General features: G+C 47.4%; 2 protein-coding genes across 3 annotated transcripts in view; one reads left to right on the top strand and one right to left on the bottom strand.

Annotated features, from left to right (window-relative positions):
• The window catches only part of SARNP (SAP domain containing ribonucleoprotein), a 45,913-nt gene extending 35,314 nt beyond the window's left edge, over positions 1 to 10,599 (top strand). Inside the window, exons 10-11 of one of the 2 annotated variants that reach the window (XM_032420611.1) lie at positions 6,649 to 6,738; positions 9,753 to 10,595. In XM_032420611.1, the coding sequence (XP_032276502.1) occupies positions 6,649 to 6,738; positions 9,753 to 9,794 (132 nt within the window). In that variant the 3' untranslated portion in view covers positions 9,795 to 10,595. Of the gene's footprint in view, positions 1 to 6,648; positions 6,739 to 9,752 lie in introns of both variants that reach the window. The other variant, XM_032420612.1, reaches the window with a different exon arrangement.
• Positions 10,600 to 11,000: 401 nt separating this feature from the next.
• GDF11 (growth differentiation factor 11) lies at positions 11,001 to 23,995 on the bottom strand. The gene is given in 4 exon segments (XM_032420927.1): positions 11,001 to 17,713; positions 18,230 to 18,627; positions 23,556 to 23,871; positions 23,873 to 23,995. Coding segments are annotated over 4 exon segments (1,218 nt in total). The 3' UTR covers positions 11,001 to 17,332.
• Between the last annotated feature and the right edge of the window lie 887 nt (positions 23,996 to 24,882).

Here is a 24,882-nt window from a genome sequence, read left to right on the forward strand (position 1 = left end):
ATGCAATGATATAATGAACAATGGCATGCATCTTTATTGTAACTCAGTCTTAAGTTCGTAAGTCCCATGAGGTTAAGGATCTTTGTTTTATTCCTCTCTGTTCCCAATGCCAGAATAGTGCCTAACCTAAGGTAGACACTCAGTGGATATTTGAATGACTAGTGGATGAATGGATTAATTTTGAATGGATTAATGGTGTTACTTAAAATGTTGATGGAAACTGATGTCTTTAATTCATTGAAAGCAATTCCTTTGGGGCCTTTAGAATACCTAAGATTGGATCTGCAGAGTTAGAGTTTGGATCCTTGCTCCGTTCCCTTGGATATTACCTAGATTTTTTTTTTTCATCATTAATTATTAGGTTTGATGAAATCAGTAAAGCCTGGCAGGATAGATTTTTTTAGGGTTTCAGAAGGAGAAGATGGTTAATAGACTGTGGTTGGCTGGTTACTTATTCTGCCACACTTTAACCCTAACTCATCAGTCCAAATACTTATTTGCCTTGCAGCTAATGGGAATTTTCTTGTTGTCTTGGTAATGGGTCTGATTCTTACCTACTTTTTTTTTTAAGTTTTTATTTATTTATTCATTTAAGTAATCGCTGCACACAATGTGGTGCTCAAATTTCACAACCCCGAGATCAAGAGTGACATGCTCTTCTGACTGAGCCAGCCAGGTACCCCAAGATTCTTACCTACTTTTGATGACTTTGCTTTTTTTTTTCCTTAGTTTCAGAGGTAGAAGTTAGTGATTCATCAGTTGCATATAACACCCAGTGCTCATTACCTCAAATGCCCTCTTTAATGCCCATCACCCAGTTATCCCTTTCCCCTACCCACCTCCCCTCCAGCAGCCCTCAGTTTGTTTGCTAGAATTCAGCATCTCTTCTGGTTTGCCTCCCTCTCAATTTTCATCCTATTTTATTTTTCCTTCCCTTCCCCTATGTTCATCTGTTTTGTTTCTTAAATTCCACATGAGTGAAATCATATGGTATTTGTCTTTCTCTGACTTACTTCGCTTAGCATCATATCCTCTAGTTCCATCCACATTGTTGCAGATGGCAAGATTTCATTCTTTTTGATGGTTGAGTAGTTTTCCTTTGTATATATGCATCACATCTTCTTTATCCGTTCCTTTTTTTTTAAATTTTATTTTATTATGTCACCATACATTACATCATTAGTTTTTGATACAGTGTTCCATGATTCATTGTTTGCGTGTAACACCCAGTCCTCCATTCAATTCGTGCTCTCCTTAATACCCGTCACCGGGCTAACCCATCCCCCCCCCCCCCCCCCCCCCTTTTTTTAAGATTTTGTTTATTTGAGGGACGCCTGGGTGGCTCAGTCGGTTAGGCATCTGCCTTCGGCTCAGGTTGTGGTCTCGGGGTCCTGGGATGGAGTCCTGCATCGGCCTCCTTGCTCGGCGGGGAACCTGCTTCTCCCTCTGCCTGCCCCTCCCCCTGCTTGTGCTCTCTCTCTCTCTGACAGATAAATAAAATCTTAAAAAAAAAAAAGAGGATTTTATTTATTTGAGAGAGAGACAGAGCACAAGCAGGGGGAGAGACAGAGGGAGAGGGAAAGGGACACTCAGACTCCCTGCTGAGCAGGGAGCCCCATGCAGGGCTTGATCCTAGGGCCCTGAGATCATGACCTGAGCCAAAGTCAGACACTTAACTGACTGAGCCACCCAGGTGTCCCTTGATGACTTTGCTTCTAATGTAGAAGATGAATGAATGACATTGTTAGCTTCAAAATTTTGTTGGTGTTTTCACACTTTGTTTCAAAGACAAGGAGGAAGGTTGCAGTAGAAATAATAGCTACCATTTATTGAGTACCTTTATGAATCCCTGTATTCTGAGCAGTGCTTTCACACATGTAATTTGTATCTTGGGGCAGCCTTGAATGTCTCAATCTTTTCCTCCAGCAGGCATTGTTTGCTTTATGTTGCCTGAGGATTTTCCAAATATGAAAGGGAAACAAGAAGAAAAGTGAATTTGAAAAGTTGAAGATGTTGTCTGAAGAGCTCAGTTTAAATTATCTTATTCCATGATGGAAAATACAGTGATAGTGACTCATGGGGGTATTTGGCTTTATTACGTTCTGCTTTCCATCCTGTGCTTTGTATATGGGCTCTCTCCTCTTTTGCACAACTCTGTTTCTCATTTTTATCCATGAACTTTTAAAAAGAAAAACAAGGCAGCTATTGGGAGATAGGAGGATTATGTATGCTGAAGTTATTGATGTCAGTTAGTTGGCTTGCTATTTAAATTTTGAGTGAGAAGATGGGCAAGTAAAGTAAATGGATCAATCTGAACATCCAAGGCCTGTGTTTAGTCAGAGGACAGGTTCCTCCTCTGGTTTTGAATGCAGGTTGTATGTTTTGAGGAGTTTCCACTTGATAGGAAATAAGGGCACTTCAGATTCCAGCACTGTTCTTCCCACACAGGAGCATACATGGGAAGAAAAAAGATTTGTTAGTGGTTAAGGGGTTGTGGGAGGGAAGTGGAGGAGAAATGAAGAAGGGAAAGGTTTGCAAATGCATATGACACTGAGCTAGAGGGGTCAGTGCTGCCTGCAGATGCACAACCCCATTTGTGCACTTGAGCATGGCCTGAGGGAGCATTGGCCTGATGAATGCAGAGAGAGATGCGTTTTGATCGAGGTAATTTCCCTCAGATGGGTCTCACCATCCCATGAATCAAAACCTGTCAGCAAGGAGCTAAAGATGGAGTGAAGTTTATTGTACGTTTGTTTCCATGCGACACCGTCACGCTAGAAGGGTCAAGTGAGAGAGATCATTAGAACTGTGTTGATTTACTGGGCCTGTTGTGCACTTTCCCTGCAGGGCAAGGGGGAAAGAGGCTTTAGGAGGGAAGCTGAGGGGCTCTGGGTAGGGAGGGAAGGGCAGGCATGCACAAAATAAATAAAACCCTCACTGGTCTCTGCGGGTGAGGGGTGGGCAGGCTGTTTGTAGGGGGGTGGGAGGATCTGTATTGTATTTTTTTTTCCCTAGAGACCCTGGTAGATTTGCAGCAGATGCTCTGCCTGGATGTCCAGGAGAGACACCAAAGGTCTGATTAAAAAGGGAAGCTCATGGAGAACTCTCTGATCTTAGCCTTAGTGGCTAGAGAAGTGTACCCCCTCTTCTTTCCTCCCTCTCTCTTTCCTCACCTTTGAGCTCAAAAGGAAGCAGAGAAAATTTAATTTGGAAGTCAAAATCCCTGTTTCAGGTTGTAGCAAAATAGAGAACCAGAGAAAAGGCTGTCCCACACATTCTAAATAGACATAGGCTTTGTGATGAGATTTGTGAAGGGAGTGGCCCCAGGGTTTATGCTGAAAAAACATCTGGGTTTTGAAAGTACCATCTCCCTCTCTGTGATTTGAACTTGCTGAAATAACCCTACCTCTGAACTGAATGAAAATAAGTATGTCGTTGGGGCGCCTGGGTGGCTCAGTCGTTGAGCGTCTGCCTTTGGCTCAGGTCATGGTCCCAGGGTCCTGGGATCGAGCCCCACATCGGGCTCCCTGCTCTGTGGGAAGCCTGCTTCTCCCTCTCCCACTCCCCCTGCTTGTGTTCCTGCTCTTGCTCTCTCTCTCTCTCTGTCAAATTAATTAATTAATTAATTAAAAGAAAAGTATGTAGTAGTAGTTAAGCAATATATGGTCTAGTCCTGCCTTTCCTCAAGAAGGATATGGGATGCTCCTTTTATTACCCCTAACACTCTGCTTGGCCTGGAGACTTCGTGAAATGGAGATATTTCATCTAGAATATTCTATAGAGATTCTCATTTTGAGTGCTCCATTTTTATCTCTTACTTTATCTTAATGGTGGTAGACAAATTAAAGAAAACATTTCCTAGTAACTTTGGTAAGGAAAAATATACGAGGGCTGTGTTCATTGGAAATCTTCCTAATTCTTTTATTACAGTTCAACAGATGGAGTAGCCAGTTAGGCAAAATTAGAAACAAATTCAGTTGAGAAAATCTTTAGTGCAAGATTACAAACTGGAGTCCTTTCCCTAGATCCCAGACAGTTATAAAGTGGAGGCATATGTTGTGGTAGAAAGGGGATGGGATCCTAGCATTGACCCAGGTTATTTGAGTGATATGGAAGTTGTTGAACTAGTTTACAGCTACCTTTAGCTAAGGATCCTAGTGATCCTTTTTCCTTTGGGAATTAAGCACTAATTCCATTCTGCTACTGTTCTATAAAGAAAGGGTTATGTGAGATACCTGAGGAGATGGTAAAGCTAGGAAAGTGGATTCTTGAGTAAAATGTCCTGGATTCCATTCCTGGCTCTCTGCCACTTACTACTTGTGAGACTTTGGGCAGGTTACTTAGTTTCTGAAAGTCTCTGTTTTCCTATCTATGAAATGGGTTTAGTCGTAGGACCTACTCTGTATGTCATAGTGCCTACTATGTTTGAGATTATTATAAGAAGTAAATGAGGAGTGTGGCTGGCTCAGTCGGAAAAGCATGCAACTCTTGATCTTGGGGCCATGAGTTCAAGCCCCACGTTGGGTGTAGAGATTAATAAAATAAATAAATAAATGAATAAACTTAAAAAAAAAAAAGTAAATGAGATATTGCATGTAAAGAACTTTGTACAGTACCTGGCACAAAGTAAGTACCCAGATGTTAGTGACTGTAATATTATTCATAATTATTTTAATTTCTTTTTTTTTAATCTTTTTTTAAGATTTTATTTATTTACTTGTCAGAGAGAGAGAGAAAGTGCGCACAAGCAGGGGGAGTGGCAGGCAGAGGGAGAAGCAGGCTCCCTGCCGAGCAGGGAGCCCGATGTGGGACTGGATCCCAGGACCCTGGGACCATGACCCAAGCCGAAGGCAGACACTTAACTGACTGAGCCACCCAGGCATCCCTAATTTCTGATTATTATAAACAAGAATACTTTTTTGGGGGGCACCTGGATTGCACAGTCAGTTAAGTGTCCAACTCTTGATTTTTTTTTTTTTTTTTAAGATTTTCTTTATTTATTTGAGAGAGTGAGCGAGAGAGAGAAGGAGCAGGGGTAGGAGCAGAGGTAGAGGGAGAAGCAGACTCCCCACTGAGCAAGGAGCCTGACTCGGGCAGGATCCTGGGACTCCCAGATCACGACCTGAGCTGAAGGCAGACACTTAACCGCCTGAGCCACCCAACCCCCCTCCCCACTCTTGGTTTTGACTCAGGTCATGATCTCAGGGTCCTGGGATCAAGCCCCGCATTGGGCTCCATACTCAGCGGGAAGTCTGCTTCAGAATTCTCTCCCTTCCCTCTGTCCCTCCCCGCCCCCCCCCCCCCCCGATCATTTCAAACTATTCAGAGCCTTCTATGACACTGCTGGGCATTCATAATGCTTGGCTTTCTTTTGTACATTCTTCACAAATACCACTCTGGCCTCTTTCCCTTCCATCCCTTGGGCAAGTAAATGGAACTTGTTAGCAGTGTTCAACAAGTAGTTTGGGTGCCTTCTACCAACCATTTGTCCTCGGGTGTTACTCAGCGAAGCCTCAGTGTTCCATATCTCTGAACTACAAGAATTTCCGCAGAATTTTTTTTTTTTTTTTTTTTTGCTCTAATAACCATTTATTTTTTTTTAATTTTTTTATTGTTATGTTAATCCCCATACATTACATCATTAGTTTTAGATATAGTGTTCCATGATTCATTGTTTGTGCATAACACCCAGTGCTCCATGCAGAACGTGCCCTCCTCAATACCCATCACCAGGCTAACCCATCCTCCCACCCCCCTCCCCACCGCAGAAATTTGTTGTATGGGTATTTCTTATGTTTTCTTGACTCCATGTGTCTTAGGAATATTGAAGTACTACTTAAAATTAAGTTTTTAGTCATTCTTCTTTTTTTTTTTTTAAAGATTTATTTATTTGACAGAGAGACACAGCAAGAGACGGAACACAAGCAGGGGGAGTGGGAGAGGGAGATGCAGGCTTCCCGCGGAGCAGGGAGCCCGATGGAGGGCTTGATCCCAGGACCCTGAGATCATGACCTGAGCCGAAGGCAGATGGCCTAATGACTGAGCCACCCAGGCACCCCAATTCTTTTTTTTATATATATATATTTATTTATTTGAGAGAGACAGAGAGAGCACAAGTGGGAAGGAGGGGTAGAAGCAGACTCCCTGCTGAGCAGGGAGCCTGACGTGGGGCTCAATCCCAGGACCCTGGGATCATGATCTGAGCCAAGGGCAGACGCTTAACCAACTGAGCCACCCAGGCGCCCCAGTTTTTAGTCATTCTTAGGGACAACATACTGTATGCTTCCTTATTCAGTTTCCTGTCTATATTTTGTTTGTGTGATCCTTAGTTTCTGGCACAAGGTTGGCTGGCATATTGTGACCATTAAGTTATAATTTCAGGGGCACCTGGGTGGCTCAGTCGTTAAGCGTCTGCCTTCGGCTCAGGTCATGGTCCCAGGGTTCTGGGATTGAGCCCCACATCGGGCTCCCTGCTCAGCAGGAAACCTGCTTCTCCCTTTCCCGCTCCCCCTGCTTGTGTTCCCTCTCTCACTGTGTCTCTCTCTGTCAAATAAATAAAATCTTAAAAAAAAAAGTTATAATTTCATTCTCTTTTATCTCATTAGTGGAGGCTAGCTTGTTTCAATTCTTTTCTTTGTCCCTGAATAGTCTGAAGATGATGAGAAACTGAAAAAGAGGAAGGAGCGATTTGGGATTGTTACAAGTTCAGCTGGAACAGGAACCACAGAGGATACAGAGGTAAAATATACCTAGAGTGCTTCATAGAGCCCTTTCTTGAAAGGAAGTGAGGGTGAAGAAATGTTATTTCCCTAGCCTACTTCTTAAGTGCCCAAATAATAAGATCTTTTTGTTCTTTGCTTAATATCTGTTTTCTGGATAAAGTAGCCACACTGAATTCCATCAGTATACTTAATTCGGTGTTAGAGCCATTTAGCCTAGAAAGGAGCACAAGATTTGGAATCACAAAGGCTTGGATTTGAAAAATGACTGCCATTTAGTATTACTTACAAGTTAGGCAGTTCTCTGAGACTCAGTTTCATCATCTGGGAAGTAGAGATAATAAATACCTACCTCGAAGTGGTATTTTAAACTTGAAATTATTTTACGTAAAAAGGGATGATACTATGTAAAATGCTTGACACAAAGCCTGTCATATATTTAGTAAGTAACAGTGTCTCTGATTATCTGCTAGCCATATTTGATCATTTAATGAAGGCTTATCCAACTCAGAAACAAGTATATTTGTGCCTAACTCCCCTCTGGAATACCTCAGTGGACTCAAATGAGACTTCTTATTCTTACCACTTTATTTATAACTAGTTTCTTAAATGAAAGAGTGGCTTTTTTTGTTTGTTTTTTAAAGACTTGTGTTTAGGGGCGCCTGGGTGGCTCATTCGGTTAAGCGTCTGCCTTCGGCTCAGGTCATGATCCTGGAGTCCTGGGATCGAGCCCCGCGTCGGGCTCCCTGCTCTGCAGGAAGCCTGCTTCTCCCTCTCCCTCTGCCTGCCGCTCTGCCTACTTGTGCTCTCTCTCTGTCAAATAAATGGGTGAAATCTTAAAAAAAAAACAAAAAAAAAAGACTTGTGTTTGTCCATATCCCAGCTTCCTCTGGAGTAACTTACATTAACTGAGACCCTGAGCACTGGCAAGACTACTCAGAGTTTTGACAGACAATATTGATTTGGTGATTTAAGAGTATATGTATAATGGGGGCACTGGCTCATTTGGTAGAGCATGTGACTCTTGATCCTGGGGTTGAGAGTTCCAGCCCCATGTTGGGCATAGAGATTACTTAAAAAAAGAGAGAGAGAGTATCTATAATGGAGACCCAAAGTGTCACCTGTGGTGTACATAAAGAAGAGTTGAAATAGTGAATATGTTTAGAATTCTAAAAATTTCTTGGGTGGTTGAAGCATTTGCAGTGTTCTTTCTTCCTTTAATCCAAATTTACTTCTTTCTATCTACTTCTGGAGATGGCTTTTGTTTGTTTTAAAGTAGGCTCCACGCCCAGCGTGGGGCTTGAACTCACGACCCTGATTTCAAGAGTTGCATGCTCTACCAACTGAGCCAGCCAGGCAGCCCTGGAGATGACCTTTGAAAATCTGTTACCTCACACACTCAAAATCTTATAAAGTCTTTTTATGAATAAATATCAGAGTGAGTCTTGTAAATAAACCCTGAAAATTTTACAGTTTGATCAGTTTACATCTCCAGTAAGGAAGAAACTTGAAAGACTTTGTATTCTTTGTGCTACTAATTCAGAATAAAGCATTACCTGTTGTAAGTATCAGCTTACTTACTGACTTGCCAGGATGAGCTAGAAGTAAACTTAAAGGCTTGTTTTAATTCTAGTAAAATTATTCCCTCTTTGCCAAGGAAACTGTTGAACCAGCCAGGTTTTTACTAAGGTAGTACATTTGGCTTCTCCAAGATAAGGCAGATGATTTTGTTGGTTGGCAACAATAGTAGCTTTTGTTGGGAGAGTCAGTGCATGTAAGGCAGTCGTAACTTCAGAGGTTGATGGAGTTCACATGAACCAGATGACTAATTTATTTGATTCCAAAGAATTGTGTCAGTAATCCAGGTAGAGTGGGCTGGGTTTATACACACTCATCTTTTCTTTTTAAATCTAAATTTAACCTCCTGTGTGAATGGAATGGAAAAAAAAGTCCCCGGGTGCCTGGGTGGCCCAGTCAGTTATGCATCCAACTCTTGATTTTGGCTTAGGTCATGATCTCGGGGTTGTGAGATCGAGCCCCACTTCGGTCTCTACTGGGTGTGGAGCCTGCATAAGATTCTTTTTTCTCCCTCTGCCCCTCCCCTACCTCCCTCTCTTAGAGAAAAAAAGTCCCCTCTTTGCTGGGGGCAGTGGTTAGAATGAAGATGAAGGACTCCGCACTGTTTTCAGTCACTCCCAGAACAAAAAGTCTTTCTCTCCTCCCCCACTTCTCATTTTGTGCCTCTCTCCAGTGCTGACTCCCTTTAAGAGATCCATGTTGAGGACTCCCCTCCTTCCCATTTACTCTGTTGGCATTGAAGATTTATATGCCTCTCTCTGGATTTGGAGGTCCAGGGAATAGCTCCTGCTTGGGCCTTACTGCCTAGAAAGGCACCCCCTTCACCTTCTCCATGAAAAAATAGCATTGGTCAACCCTTTGTCCTCTGAGATCTCCCATCTCCCCACTGACTGGAAGATTCCCCAGTCTGTTAAGAGTCCATTGTTTCGGGGCGCCTGGGTGGCTCGGATGGTTAAGCGTCTGCCTTCGGCTCAGGTCATGATTCCAGGGTCCTGGGATTGAGCCCCACGTCGGGCTCCTGGCTCAGCAGGGAGCCTGCTTCTCCCTCTCCCTTTGTCTCCCCCCCTGCTCATGCTCTCTCTCTGTATCTCTGTGTCTCAAATGAATAAATAAAATCTTTAAAAAAAAAAAAGAGTCCATTGTTTCCAGACTAATTCGATATAAGGCTGAGTGGCCCTCTCTCCTTCAGGAATCTACTATTATTCTCTTCCTCCACTTCCCCCACCCCCTACTCCCTGCAGTCTTCTCCCCTTCTTTCCCACCAAACCTCCCCAGCTCTAACTGGATAACTAGAGAGATTCAGGAATGAAATCTCTGGCTGCCAAGCGTAAGCCTGTGTCTTCCTTCCTTCTTGGACCTTATGATAGTTCATGTGAGTTTGGATTAAAGCAGCCAGGAACCCAGGCCACTGTTGTCTTGCAATCTAATTTTTTTCTTCTTGCTTCTTTCTCACAGGCAAAGAAGAGGAAAAGGGCAGAGCGCTTTGGGATTGCCTGATGAAAAGCTCTTAATGCTTTCTGTTCTCCAGTGGTTTCCATCTCTGACTTTTCTTGGTCATATATATACCTAAATGCACAGTCATGTGCCTAGGTTCTGCCTCGCAGTGAGAGAGCATGTACCCTGGGTACATCCAGGAACTTCAGCAGCAATTTGACTCATTGCTGTTCCAACTTTAAAGTTGTTGTTGTTGTTGTTTTTTAATTATTATTTTGCTTGTTAATAAAAAACAAATAGAAAAGAAAACAATGTGTTTTATTAGGTGCTCCTTTGGGTTCTTAGAGCCAGATTAGACCAGATAAGGGGAGCTTCAGGGACAAATATTACAGGGAATTAGCCATAATACCTTTATTCTTCAGAAAAGAGAACAAGGAAAAGGATTTGAGTCTATTCCTTTAAGCCTATTTATTCCCTTCTCTCTTACACACAGGCATCTTTATATACTCTTTATCCTCCATGAAGAGGCCAGGTTTCACCCTGAATCTTTGCTTTGGCAGGTTGGCATGACCCATTGGGGTAAAATAGGGGGAACACTGAGTTTTAGGTGTAAAGGATATAAATATAAGGGCTGATGATTGCTAGTCTATTATGGAATGGAGTCCAGAAGGGCTCTGTTTTCAAGAGTGACCTGGTGAGATACTGTCTGGTTTCAGCCAAGGCAATATGTAGGACCCTGTTGGTTGTGCAGTTCAGGAAGGGAGATGGGCTGGGTATGCCTCAGAGCTAGAATAAAGTGTAGGGATTCAAAGCATGACAGGATGTTAGAGGTATTAAGTATTGTTGTCTAGATCATTGGGAACATGAGCAGTGGACTGGCGGCCTCTACTTTTTTTTTAAGTTTTGTGTGTATGTGTGTGTAAGTAATCTCTACACCCAGCATGGGGCTCAAACTCAGGACCCCAAGATCAAGAGATCAAAAGCTGCATGATTTTCGACTGAACCAACCAGGTGCCTCTGGAGGTTTCTATTTTCTTTTCTTTTCTTTTTTTAAGATTTTATTTATTTATTTGACAGAGAGCGAGATCGTGAGAGAGGGAACACAAGTAGGGGGGAGTGGGAGAGGGAGAAGCAGGCTTCCCCCTAAGCAGGGAGCCTGATACGGGGCTCGATCCTAGGACCCTGGGATCATGACCTGAGCCGAAGGCAGACGCTTAACAACTGAGCCACTCAGGCGCCCCAGTTTCTATTTTCTAATCGAGTCCTGTGCTAGTTTGTCTTCTTCCATTACAGAAGTATACAGTTTTAGTTTCAGCGTTTCTTAAATATTACCAAAATCCGTTTTCCTTGCTGAGCCTCCTACTTAGAAAGGTTTGACTCTTTCCAAGCAGGCTGCCTGTTTGCATTTAATGTTTCACCAAGATCTGAGACATGCTACTTTTCTTTTTGGGTATGTTGGTGTAGGGTTTCTCCTCTTAATCTTTATTTCTGGACATCTATATCAGGTTGGTTTTTGTTTGAGAATTAAGAGCCTGGCACCTTACCTGAAGACTTTGATACCTTGATCAGATCCTGTGTTGCTGTGGTGTAATTCCTTATTTCCATTTCTACTATAACCTGTGTGGTTTTGTGATTAATAGAATAGAAAAGTAATGGTTTGATCCCCTTCCTAACAAGAATCTCTTTCCACAAAGTCTCTTTGGTTGCTGAGTAGGGCAGGGACCTAAGTTTAGATGCTTTAGGAAAACTGTGCCTTGGAGAGCAGATGCAAAGATTGCCCATTTATTGTGAATTTTGCCCCAATTTGATTTTGGAGAGGTGAACAAAAGGGAACACTGGTTAAACATTTCCTTCCCTCCCTTCCCTCTGGCCTCTTCTGTTTGCCTTCCTTTTCTTTTCTCCAGGCCCTGATCTTGAGGCTAACTTTTCTCTCTCTACTCTATTTCTCTCTGAAAAACAGAGCCACAGAAAATTAGTTGTTTTGTAGCTTGAGAGAGATATAGATTCAGTAAGGGTTTTCTACCCAAGGATGGGAAAATAAGAAATAGGTAAAGAAATAGAACACTGGGTCCTTCAGAAGTTTTCTTCACTTTGTCTCTATCTTCTAAAACCTTCCAGAAGGGTATTCAGCCTTCCCCCAGGATTCTCTTTCTGAAGGTTAATCATTCTTTTCCCCACTCAACTCACTACCCCAAATCTTTGATACTGTGTTTTTTCTCAATTTGTGGATTTTTAAATAACTTTTTTCATCCCGTTCCAGCAGTTGTTCTGTCAATAAGTCTCTCACCTCCAAGCCTGATCACCAAATCTTCCTCTTCCTGTCTCATGGTAGTCATTCCATGCATACTTTTTGAGCATGAAAGTTCAGGATGCCTATGTCTTTTTTACTAATTCAGTCTTAAAATAGTAAGTCCCTTTAAAAGCATCCAGGCTTGCAGTTCTTTATCTGGGATCCAAGTACCCTTCCTTCCTATCCCCCAGTCGCCCTGGTGTGGTTGATCTAGGATTCATATGCAGTTAGCTGACTCCAGTCTTTTCCCTGTCCTGAAGCTGTGACATTCTCTGCATACCTGGGAGCTCTTAATGAGGGAGTCTATAAAAGATATGGAGGGAACTAGCTTCCTCAGCTATAAATCTGCACCTTTTTATGGTTCTCTAAGAACCATGGGATCGGTTTCTTTTTCTCCACCATCACTCTAAATTGCCCTTCCCCCTACCCCAACTCCTGGGAACTTCTGAATATACAACACTAGAAGCTTTTGTAGGGGTGAGAGCTATAGGAAGGAAGATGTGAATAAGAGCAGGATTTCTTGGGGTTGAGTCCTATTGCCATGTCTGACATGAGAAACAGATGAGGGGGAAGGAAGGAACTTATGTAAGGGAGAATAACTTTTTCTCTATCCTCTTCCTTGTGGACCTCTGACAGACAATGTTGTTCCCTCTGATTATTGAGATCCACTAAAATGTAACCTCCCCTTCTTGCTATATGTCCACATTCTTGTTTTTCGTTTCAGAGGGATTGAAAAATAATGGCAGGTTTCACACCTTTGCAGACCCTTTGTGCCCAAGGTGGATCCCAGCTTTCTCTTTATTTCTTTTCTTGTCCTTTGCTTTCCTTGCCTTTAGTTTTTCGACTTCTTAGATTACTATTAATAGAGTAGAATATTGTGTAGTACTTAGATGTAATTCGTTCTAAGATCTAGCTCTGCTGGCTCTGAGACTGGGCAGATCATTCCATGACTCTTTCCAGTACCAATAGCAAGTGACCCTATTGTGAAGGTTGCTCTGAGAATTGATAATAGATTATATATTCAGCACAATTTGCTTACCATAGTTTGCATAGTAATCATTCAGTAAGCTCTTTTACTAGGTGATTTACAGTGGAAATACTTCTTTTCCCTGAGTAGGTTCCAGCTAGAGGGTAGGGAGGGAGCTGAGTGGACTCATTTGAACGTGTTGGGGGTGGGGGCACTGCATGTATAGGTGCATTTAGGGGTTCTGAGAGTGGGAAGAGGTGGGAGTCCCAGTTGCTCCGTTACCCCACCTCACAGGCAGGAAAGCTGACCTTATAGCCTGGGGCATTGACTTCCCTGCTTCTGCCTCATTACAGATCAGAAGCTGTAAATGCCACTGCCTGCTGGTTCTTAGCTTGGGGCCCTGACATCCAACAAACAGGCCAAGGAACAGTATAGGATAGCTAGCTACTCATGCATTGGGTTGGAGGTTGTTTAGGGATAAAAGTCATCTGGCAATCTCTTCTGGGTGTCCTTTCAACATAGGAAACAATGAGCAGTGAGGGAGAAAACCTATTTTTAGCTCAAGCCAAAAGCTAGGAGTAGGTGTGGATAAAACAATTCCTTGGGAAGATACCATATGTAGCACTTTTATCTTCCCTCAACCTCACTCTTGTAGTTGGTCTGCGGTGGGGTCAGTCTACTGACAAAACTGATAGGACAGGGAGAGTATGGTGGCACACTGACCCCGCAGTGGCCCTGGCCCCCATTATGGATCAGGTCAATGTGACAAGAGCTGTCCTTGTTCTTTTTCAAATGTGAGTTAGGCAAGATTCTTTTGTTTTAGGTACACGGGAGACATTTTTATGGTGAAATCAAAGACTATTTGAGATGCCTAACCATCTTGGTACATTTACAATTTGAATGGCTATGTTGGTTTGGTTTGTGGATTTTGGTGAAACTTAGTTAAGGAAACAGGATCAGGGAACTATGGAAGAATGGGACTGACATTAGCTGGATTATCTTAAGAGAAATTTTAGATCTTCTGTTATGTGGAGGCTGGGAGAGGGTTTTGGTAATCTTTGGGACTGTTTTGGATCAAGTTTTCCAGAGAAGAGTTGTTCTAGGTCCCTTCCCTTTCCCATTCTCTGCCCATCCTCCCTTGGACTGTATGTCCTCACCCTCATTCCATATGCCCCTAGTGTTTTTTTCTTGCTCCAAAGAGCCCCATGTTCTTATTCCTTGAGCACGAGGTTTCATCCTTTCTCAGATCCTCTTTTGTTCCTGGTCTCCAAGGTGTAAATGTGGCGCTTGATTAGGGAGAAGAGTTCATCACTGAATTCTAAACTCTTTGACTGCTTTTATTTATTATTTTTTTTCAGGTTCAAGTGCTGGATTGTGTCATGTGACCATCCCAAAACTCAGAGCACCCTATGGCCATCTTTGCCCTCTGTCACATAACTTGAAAACTGCCTGATGGCCTTTTTGCAATGGTTCCCTCCAGGAAGCCTTGATCTCAGTGAAGAAGTCCTTTCCCGGCATTCCAGTGCCCCTGTCACCCCCATACTCCTCAGTCACCCTTAACAAACAAAGGCAATCACACACATGGTGTAACAAATACACAAAGTAAATAATAATTACACTACTTATGATCAGAGGGGCACTGGCCAGGTCCACACACATCATAACGTGGGAGAAGGGTTGCTAATTCCCACTAGGTTGCTGGAGTGTGCCCCCAAGCCTCTTTACCCCATGCCTCTTTGGGGGTGAGGATGACCAAGGGAATGAGACTTCAACTCATAATTTATGTTCAGAAGAAAAAGACCCTCCCCCCCCCACAAAGGTCTTTATTTGGCGGTGTTAAAGGGGCATATTGTAAGTGTCCCCCAAGTCTAATGCTCCAGCTCTCTAGAATTTGTAGAGGGAAGTCACCTGATGTCTATTGTCCAACCCCTACCCTGTGCCAAGATCAAGAGACATGAGCATTTGATCTTGGAGGAGGCATCTTCTGTTCTTCTCTGTTCCTCTCCTTCAACCAAGGAAATGTGAATGGTGTTGATGGTCAGGTGTATCTTGTTCTCCAAGGTTGGGGTAGAAGGATGGAAGAACAGGGCCAGAGAGGAGAGGCTGGGGGTTAGCGTAGCTGTTACATGGGAGGCGAGTTGAAATGCTTAACAGCCCCTGCCCATTCCTGTACCAAAATACCTCATCTCACTTTTCACTATGGGAATGGGAAGAAGATACTAAAGCTCACCAACATCACCTTCCCAAGGGTGGTCAGATACCTTTGCCCCTTCCACCATCTGGGCCAGACAGGAGAGTCATCTCTTGGGAAGAACAAGCCTTCCAGGTCAGCTCTCCAGGTCAGGTCAGGCTTTAGTTCAGTACTGTTTTCGTCAGACCCATAACTGCTGGCTCTACTTAGAGTGACAGTTTTGCTGAAGGTTCTGGACCTACTCTCTTGACATCCTCTCTTGACATTCTCTAGGCTCTTGCCTGGAGCCAAGAGGTCTGGTGGTGAGGTATGGATAGGGTGTGGATCAGGAGATTTCTCAACTCCTTAGCTTCAGGCACTGTCTGTCTGAGAGGCAGAGGGGAACTTGTACTCTGAAGCCTGTGACTCCTCTAAGCCTCACATCTCTTCACCACTACTCTGGTGCCCTGGTTATCTGTTCCACAGCGAGAGGTATTTTATGTCCATAAAGTGCCCGTGGTAAGTGCTCAGAATTCATCTCTTGGCTGTGGCGGGTGCTGCTATTTCTCATTCCATCGAGGGGAAGAAACTGAGGCACAGTGAGTCCAGAGGATGGTGGGTCAGGATTGTGGGAGGAATGAATAGGCCCAGCTAGTAACTGGGAGTGGCGACCAGTCCCTGCCTGCTTCCTAGCCTTCCAAACCAGGGAGTCTCCATCCTTCCAATCCTCTGCTCTAACTGGCCTTGTCAGATGCTTTTCCCTTCCCCACTGTATTGTCCCCTCCCTGCTGCCAGGTACTGCTAGATTCCAAAAATAAAAGATAAAAATAATTATAGACACTCTGCTCCCTTGTTCTCCCCCCTTCCACCCTGAGCTTTGGGGTTGGGGGAACTAAAATGTCCCCCCTCTGGAATCCCTTCCATCTTGGTCTGCTGGCTCCTATTCCCTAGCCCAGAGCAGTGATTTGGATTCAAATGCCCTGTAACCCTCAATCTCCTTACTACTCCTTTCTTCACCCCTCCTAACCCTTCCCAGACCTAGGACTCTGGGATCTCTATACTCTTTTTATTGACCTGAAGATAGAGGCTGGGAGTAGGGGTATTCCACAGGCTCTTTGGTCTCTCTCTTGGCTGGGGGGAATTTGGGCATATGTGGGCCACACCCTCTGGCTAAATAACTCAGGACTATGAGGGTGGATCTGAGGGTTAGTTTAGTGGCTCTCATATAGATCCTGGATGTTGAGGGCTCTCCCCTCCCCTTCCCTCCACCCCCAGCTCCTAAACCCTAACCTCGTACTGTTTCTGTGACTGCTGGAATTCAGTTCAACCCATTTGGCTCAGGAAGGTCAAGTTGGGTGATTATGGGTTGGAAACTTTCATGTGTTAGCCCTCTTGCCCTCTGCTCCCATTCCCAACCCTGGAGGCTTTATACAAGTGCTTAAGTAGGTGGGTATTGAGGGAGAACAGGGCTTTGGGGAATAAGGGAGAAATGGGGCACAGTGGGCAGGGGCCCTTCTATTTCAGTAAAGCCAAATACCAAAAAATGAAAAATCACAATAAATAAATAAATAAAATTCCCAAATCCTTACTTTTGCCCCTGCCCTCACTTCCCTTCCCTGGCCACTGTTGGAGGGAGAAAGGGAAGAAGCTAAGAATGGATTTTTGATTTCCTCCTACTGAGAATGGTAGTCAGGGGATCTCCCCAAACCATACCAAGCCCCTCACCTTGCCAGTGGAAGAAAGGAGGCTGGGTGTGGGGCTTTCTCTTATTACTCCATTTCAGCCTCTTTCTCATCGTTTATCTCTGCCTGGTCTCTGTCTCTTCTGCCTCTCTCTCCCTTTGCCTTCTCACTGCTGCTCTTTTTGATCCTCTGTCTCTAACCCTCTGCTCTACCTCTGTCTCTACGTCTCTCTGTCTTCTTGCCAAACCTTCTCACCTGCAAACCTCAAACACTCCCCACCTGACCATGCCCCCTCTTCCCCCTGTTCCCCAAACCCCTCACCCGTCAGTCCCCACCTGCCTCCCTCTGTTGTATTGCACACTGCTTGGGCAGGGAACAAGGTGTGATGTTCATGGGAAGAGGTGGAGGGAGCTCTAGGGCCTGGGGGTAGGGGGGTCAGGGCTGGGGGTCTAGGGGTAGGGTCTATGGGGGAGGCATCCTCTGTCCCCCACCTTAGGAGCAGCCACAGCGATCCACCACCATGCCAGGGATCTTGCCGTAGATAATCTGCTGCTTGTCATTGAAGTAGAGCATGTTGATTGGGGACATCTTGGTGGGAGTACAGCAGGGCCCAGCAGAGCCTCTTGGATTAGCCTGTTGCACCAAGTGGGTGTGCGGATACTTTTGCATGAACATGTACTCGCACTGGCCGGAGCAGTAGTTGGCCTTGTATCGTTTAGGCGCAATGATCCAGTCCCAGCCAAAAGCCTCAAAGTCCACTGTGAGGGGGTATCGGCAGCAGCGGGACTCACTCGAGTGCTCATCGCAGTCCAGGCCCAGGTTCCGCCGGGACCGTTTTGTGTTCTCTAGGACCCGAAGCTCCATGAAAGGATGCTGGGGGTGAGGGAGAGGAGAAAGAGATGTAATAGAGCCCTGAAGAGCGCTACTCCCTTTCCTTTCTCATCTGCCCTCAACAGGGGCATCAGAACAGAGACCATTGCCTTCTCAGCTTTTCCCTTGCTCCTATACCCAGCCCTATCTTCTACCTACTTTTTTCGCAAGCTAGCTATCTCCTTCAACTCACCTCTAATTCCTGGCAACCTGACCCTGATCAGCCCCCTTGGCCCCAGGCCTCATCAACAGCCCATTTTTGTGTTTTCATGGATCTCCCATTAACACCTCCCCAAATCCAGTTTCTAGCTGTTGCCTGGCTTGTATCTGAAAAATGATAGCTGCCACTCCCCACCCTACCCGCCCCCCAAAAACTGCTCCTCTAGAATCAGCTTCTGGCCCCTGAGAAATAAGGCTGGTGCCCGGCCCCTTCTCATTCCTGATCTACCTTTTTCTAACATCCCACCTCCTCAGGGCCAGGTTACTCATATCTGCCACCATCTCAGGCTCCCTGCTCACCAGCCCCTCAGCTCCCGGCCCCAGGGAGGTGACAGCCAGGTCTGTGCCACTGGGATCAAAGGCGTTGATCTCGATGCCCCAGTTGCTCTGTGGCTGTCGGAACCAGCTGTGTAGCACTTGCTTGAAGTCGATGCTCTGCCAGTGGCCTGAGCGTGAGTGCAGCTCAATCTTGAGTGAGCGGATACGGATGTGACGCCGGCCTCCGCCCCCTCCCCCTGCAGTCCCTTCCCCAGTTAGGGGTTTCAGTCGCAAGATCTGCAGGTAGACTGTGGCTGGGCGGGGCACCGGCCGTAGATACACCCACAGCTGGGCCTTCAGTACCTTTGTGAACATCACCTTGGGGCTGAAGTGGAAATGGCAGCAGAGAGGGCTGCCATCTGTCTGCACTGCAGGGTCCGCTGATAAGAGAGAAGGGGGCACAGCATCAGCAAAGGGTGTTTGTGAAGGGCGTCAGCAGCATTCTGACATTGTGACAAGTGGCACTGGCAACTTGGACGATTCAGCCTGAGTTTTCCAGTTCTTTACCCTTCTCTTGTGTCTGTCTTGTTGACTACTGTGTCACTGGTACTCAGACAGGGCCTCCTCTCTTTCCCTATAGGATGATGTCTCTATCAGGCCTTTCTGATCTGCATCCATTCCTTAGTCCATTTGTCCTAATACATAGCACCCCCCCACACCAGATAACCTGCACAGAGAGTTATTAGGGATATCCCCTCCCACATGCAGCCTACCATTCTCCCAGCATGTAGGGCTCCAAATTTTTTAGAACTTGGATGCTCTTCATAGAAGCCAAACCTCATCACACCTGCTGTTCTCAGGTCGCCTTGCCCCATTTCTGCCCTGTTCTGTATGGTGGCCAGGTGGAGCCTTGGTACAGACCCCATTCCCAACCAGATGATCTTAAAAGTGGATAACCAGGGTCCAGATAGGGAGCAGGGGCTAAATGTATTCCATGAGGTAAACCAGAATTCAGATCTAGGCTTCTTGCACCATTCCTGCCAGAAACAATACACTCAGAAGAATTGATCAACTCAAGTGCTGACTCTTGTGCATCTGACTCTCCAGACCCTTGAACCTGAGAACAAGTTTCCTCGCTGTTTCCTCCTCATCAGCACCATTATTGCCTCAATTTTTAAGGAAGGGGAAAAACTACCTCCATGTTGTTTACTCCTATTGCCCAAAGCTTCAGAAATAAAATTCAACATATCAGATCAACTGCAATGTCTTCTTTTCTCCCCTGTGCTTCCTTTGGTTTCTCAGTCCAGTGCCAGTAAGTCTTTACAAAGGTTTGACATCCCAGCTTTACATTTTGGCCCGGTACATCTTGTTCTGGACCAGAAATTGACCCTTCTTGGGTCAAAAGGCTGATTCTCAGCATCTGCCTCTGCTTCCATTTCAGCTCCTCTGGGTTCCCCTTTCTAATCTCTTAAGTCAGTTGGAAAGGCCCTAAATCATGTTTCCATTGGATAGGAATATCCATTTTCACTCTAAATAGACTGAGAGAACAAGAGTCAGGAATGAGCTTCCAGAGCTATGTAAGTATGATCAGGAAGTCCAGGCCCTTATGTATCATGCCAGGTCTTGAGTTCTGTATAATCATGGAGGACTTAGCATCTGTTGTCTCCCATCAGCACTCCCCCACCCCAGAAGAAGGAGGATCCTCCAAGTGAGATGAGGAGGCAAGTGCTCAATGATCTTCATATATTCAGGAATGAGACACAAATTTCCTCTGGTAGCTTCCTTTCCCTTGGTTCTTCTCTGAGGTCCCAGGGCACTGGTAGTCCTCCCAGTTATTCTGCTGGAGCTGCAATGCTGGTACAATGAGGGAGGATTCAGGGAGTAGAGATTCAGAGATTAGGAGAGTAGCTGGGGCAGGGAAGCTGCCGGTGAGATGGGGTTACTGTGCCTAATTTCATAGGGTTGTCTTATTTTCCCACCTGTCTTCATTATTAGCTACTAATCTCCACGAGGGTGGAGACTTGTCAATACTGTGTCTGTCCTGCTCACCATTATAGCTTTAGTGCCTCCCATATTACCAAACAGTGTTTAGTAAATGCATGCTGAATGAACTACCTAAACTCCAAATCTTAAAATATATAGGCAAGTGCCTAAAAGTTCTTTCTGGAACCTAAACACTGTTCTTTGACTACAAAGTGGGTTCAATCACTGCTGGACTCCTCATTAACCTGTATCTGACCTTTCCCACCAAACTTCTCAGTGATACAGATAATAATTCTTGTTTTATAGGAGTGGTGAGCACTAAATAAAGAATGAAAATAGTAGTAGCTTCTCAATAAATTCTGCTTTATTGTTAGCTTTGTAAGCTCTAAGCATACTCCCTACCTAAGCTGACCCAAGGTTTAGAGATAAGGGATTGGGCACTAGGGCCCAAGTCTTCGGTTTCTTCGGAGTCCCCCATCCCTACCCCAGGGAATCACCATACACTTCTCTCCCAGGGGATGTGGGGACAGTTGGTACTAGAAGGGGCCAAGATGGATGGAAAAAGAAAGGGGAAGAGACAGGAGAGAGACTGGAGGTGGTGAGGGAGATAAGAACAGAGAAGAGACTGTTAGTGCTTCATTGAAGGCAGGTTGGAAGAGATAGTCAAGAGAACTGGAAGAGAAGGAAGGGAGAGAGGAAGATCATGGTAGGGGGAAAAGAAATAAGCTTGGGAGTTGAACACTGGGAGAGAAGGGGGAATGTGAAAGGAGTGGTTGGAGGCTAAAAAGTGAAAGGAGGAAGGTAGCTAAGCCTGGTGGGGTAAAGAGAAAGGGTAGAAAGATACAGAGAGAGGAACAAAGAAGAAGCAGGTAGTGCCACAGAGGAAAACAAGAGGCTGGAGAGTCCCCAACACACAGATACAGGCCCAGCTCCCAAGGGGAGGGGAAGGAGCCACATCTGTGTTGGATTGATCGGGTTGGTGGCAGGCAGCAGGTCAGGTTTAGTAGGCGGTGCTGGTCTGGAGAGAGGTCATTGCACTATTTTCAGCAAAAGCCCAACCCCCTCCCAGCTCACCACCTCCTCCTCCACCGCGCCCCCCCACACACACACACTCTCCTTACCCAGGCTGGAAGGCCTAGGGGCAGGAGGTTGGGCTGAGAGGGCAGGGGCCTCTTGGTGTAGGAGAGGAGAGAGAAACTGAGGGGCTGGGCTTGGCTCCCAGAAGGGCAAGGGGGCTGGGTTCCCAGGATGAAGGCTGGGGTGGGAGAGCCTGAGAGGGTGGAGGGAACTAGGGCAGGCACTGCAGCCTAGGAGAGGTGGGGGCTGGGGTCCAGGGCTGAGTGCTGGGGGAGGGGAGGAAGGGGGAGGGGAGCGGAGGCCATCTCTGCTGACAAACACCTCCCCCGATTAGCAGAGCACAAGTCTCTTATTAAAGCGGGTCCCTGGGGATTAGACTATAAAAGTCTCTTTTTCCTTTTCCCCTCTCTCCCTCCCTTCCCCTCCGCTCCCCCTCCCTCTCAAAAGAGCTCAGCTTGGCTCTTAAAGGGGACGTACAATACCTGGCTGGAGACCCAGTTCCCTAGTTATCCAAGTCCTGAAGTAGAATGAGGGCGGAAGTTCGGGTAGAACCCCACCTACTGGTGTCCTTCCTGGTCCCCCCCCAGCCTAACCTGCACTGTCCGATCCATGCACGCAGAGTGTATTCACTCCCTGCATCCCCATTATGACTAACTCTGGGCTCAAGCCGGTTGGTTAAGGGATGCCAAGGATAGAAGGAGGCAAGGGGAAGTCCACGGCTCCATCACCCATTCTGAAACTCCTCACACACACTATACCACACAGACCAGAGTATCTTTTTCCTCTGTACCCTTCATCTTCTTCCAGCATACTCTTCTTCAGAATTCCTCTACAACTGTTTCATAGAATCCCCACCCCCACCCCTGCCCTCAGTCAATCTTAGACTGACCCTAGCTTCTATAAAGTAGAAACCTTAAGAACACAAGGGAGACTGAGGAACCCAGACAGATCCCAGGCTTTCACCAACCACCACCACCCTCAGCAAGTTTCCTAGTCCTTGGGGTTTTCTTTTCTTTATAAGCCTGGCCAAGTATTGTGCAGTTAGGGTCTGCAGAAAAACTGGTGGCAGTATGAGGCACTCAGCCTCCCAGATGCACACCTGGGTTCCTGTGCCTCTCCCATGGGGGTGGGCCACTAGGAGTCCACCTCAGCCCCCAGCTTTTTATGACCCATCTGCCAATAAACCAGTCCCCCCCCCTCTTCTGTTCAGAGCCATAAAACTGAACTATTGTGGGGGGGGAGCGACTTTGCCAAACCACTAGGGAATAAGAGAGGGCCTGGATCCCTGGAGTTGGAGCGGGGAAGGGGTGAAGGGACCTCAGTGGGGGAGGGGAAAAGGGAGTCATCTGACCCTAGGGAGAGCTGGGGGTGGGGTGGGGGGGTGTTGGCCTGGATTTTCCAGGCCATAAAATTTCAAAGCAGCTCAAGTCTATTAACATGTTCATCTTCCGTTTGGCCAGGGGCTTGAATGCCTGGGTTCCCCCTCCCTCCTTATCTATTTCTTTCTTTTTCTCCCTAGGTCTCCCTCTCTCTCCTCAAGTCCAGTTTTGAGTAGGGGCGGGTGAATAAGGAAAGGAATGATAAGCTTTGAGTAGCCAAACGGGTGCCCTTAGCCCCAGCGCAATGGAGTTGAGTTCTGTGAGCCCGGTCAGTACCGAGAAGGCACAGCTTTCCCAGCCCTTTGGGAGACCGGGTGTCAGAAGGGCTCTGGTGAAATGGGTGCCCGCTGGGCTGCCAGGAGAGACACCGGGCTGTGGGAGGGACCTCATTCCTGCTGGAGGGAGAAGAGCACTCAGCTCTCTGCAGCCCGGTGGGCGCGTTGCGGAGCGGAGGTGGAAGGGGTGGAGAGTTGGTGCCAAGGCCACTGGGAGCAGAGAGCTCTGCAGCCCGCCTGGGACTGGGGGGGCGGGGGCGTCCCGAAGCGTCCCGATTCTGTTCTCCAGCCTCTCCTCCATGGTCCTTCAGGACTGAGTTGCTGCCCTTTCCACTCCGCTGCGAATGGGCTCCAGCTTCCCCACACTCCCCGAAACGGGTCTTTTTTGCTTGCCCGGGGTGGGAGGCGGTATCTCGAAACCCTCTCTGTTTGCCCTCCCATCTCGGGGAACGGAGTGTGCACACAACTCCGCAGCCCGTCTCCACCGCTCGAAAAACTTCTATGGAGCAGCCCCCGCCCCCCAATCCGTCAAGTTTTCGCAGAAAAGGCTTCTGGGCCGGAGCAGGCGGGAGCGCCCCGCTTCGGAGCGGGAGGCGCTCACTTTCCCGGAGCCCGAGCCAGCACCCCACTGCTCGCGCCCCGCCGCCCACTTACTCTCCTGGGCCATGCTAATGACAGTCTCCGTGGTGGCGTGGTACTCGTCCTCCTCCAGGAAGTCCTCGGGCTGCAGCGCATCGCCCTGGAAGTCGTGTAGGTCCAGGATCTGCTGCAGCGGCGGCGCCTTGGGCAGCAGCTGCTTCACCACCTCGCGGCTGATGTTGGGCGCCTCCTTGAGCCGCAGTTTGCTCAGGATCTGCGACTTGATGCTCTCCAGGCGCAGCTCGCGGCTGTGCTGCCGCCACACGCACACGGGGCAGCCGTCGGGCTCGGGCGCCACGGACGGGGCCGGCCGGCTCGAGCGCTCCCCCCCCGGCCCCCGCCGCCGCCGCCGCCGCCGCCGCCGCCGCCGCGGGGCCCTCGGCCGCCTCCCCCCGGGGCCGCAGCTCCAGGGCGAGGAGCAGGAAGCCCAGCAGCAGCGGGGCCGCGAGCACCATGCTGGAGGGGAGGGGAGGGAGGACTGGGGGGCGGGGACGCCGGAGTCCCGCAGGGAGGGGGCGGAGGGAGAAGGGAGGGAGGAGGAGGGGGTCCGGGCGGCGCGGGATTGGGGGCTGCCCGGCCGAGGGGGGGCCGGGGGGGGCCGGGGGCGGCGGGCGCGCGGGCGGGGCGGGCGGGCGACCGGGGCGGGCGGCTGGGGGGGCCCGAGCCCGGGCCAGGCCCTTTATAGCCCCGGCCCCCGTGTCGTCAGCGGCCGCGATTGGCTGCGGAGCCAACAAAAGAGGCAGCGCTGTCATCCGAGGCGAGAGAGGGAGCCGGAGAGAGCCGAGGAAAAGAGAGAGAGAGAGGGAGGGAGAGAGGGAGCGAGGGCCCAGAGAGAGATGAAGAGATACTGGGGTGAGGGAGAGGAAAGGAGAGAGAGAGAGAGAAAGTCAGAGTCAGAGAGCCCAAGGAGAGACAGAGAGATAAAGGGGCAAGAGACAGATCAGACACAGAGATAGGTAAAGCAGGAGGAAGAGGAGAGAGAGAGACAAAGGGGGATAAAAGAGAGACGGGAGAAGACAGAGGAGAGACTTAGCTAGAGACAGAGACAGAGAGGCAAAGAGACTGGTATAAACTAGTGGGAGAATTAGAGGGGGAGAATCAGGGACAAAGACAGGGGAGAGAGACCACAGGGAGAAGAGATGTATGGCTAGACAGAAGGAAGGGATGGAAGTCCACAGAGCCTGACCACAAGAGTCAGGGGTGCAGAGAGATGGGAACAGGGACAGAGAAACTGATGGGACAAAGACCAGAGTCCTGGGAAAGAGAGAGAGGGAGAGAAATCAAGAGGGAGAGGCTTGGGAGATGCCGAGGGAGCCCCTGAGGAGGCAGACACAGAGGATCA

Source organism: Phoca vitulina, unplaced genomic scaffold, assembly GCF_004348235.1.
Source record: "Phoca vitulina isolate PV1807 unplaced genomic scaffold, GSC_HSeal_1.0 scaffold23, whole genome shotgun sequence".
In the NCBI taxonomy this organism is placed as follows: Eukaryota; Metazoa; Chordata; class Mammalia; order Carnivora; family Phocidae; genus Phoca; species Phoca vitulina.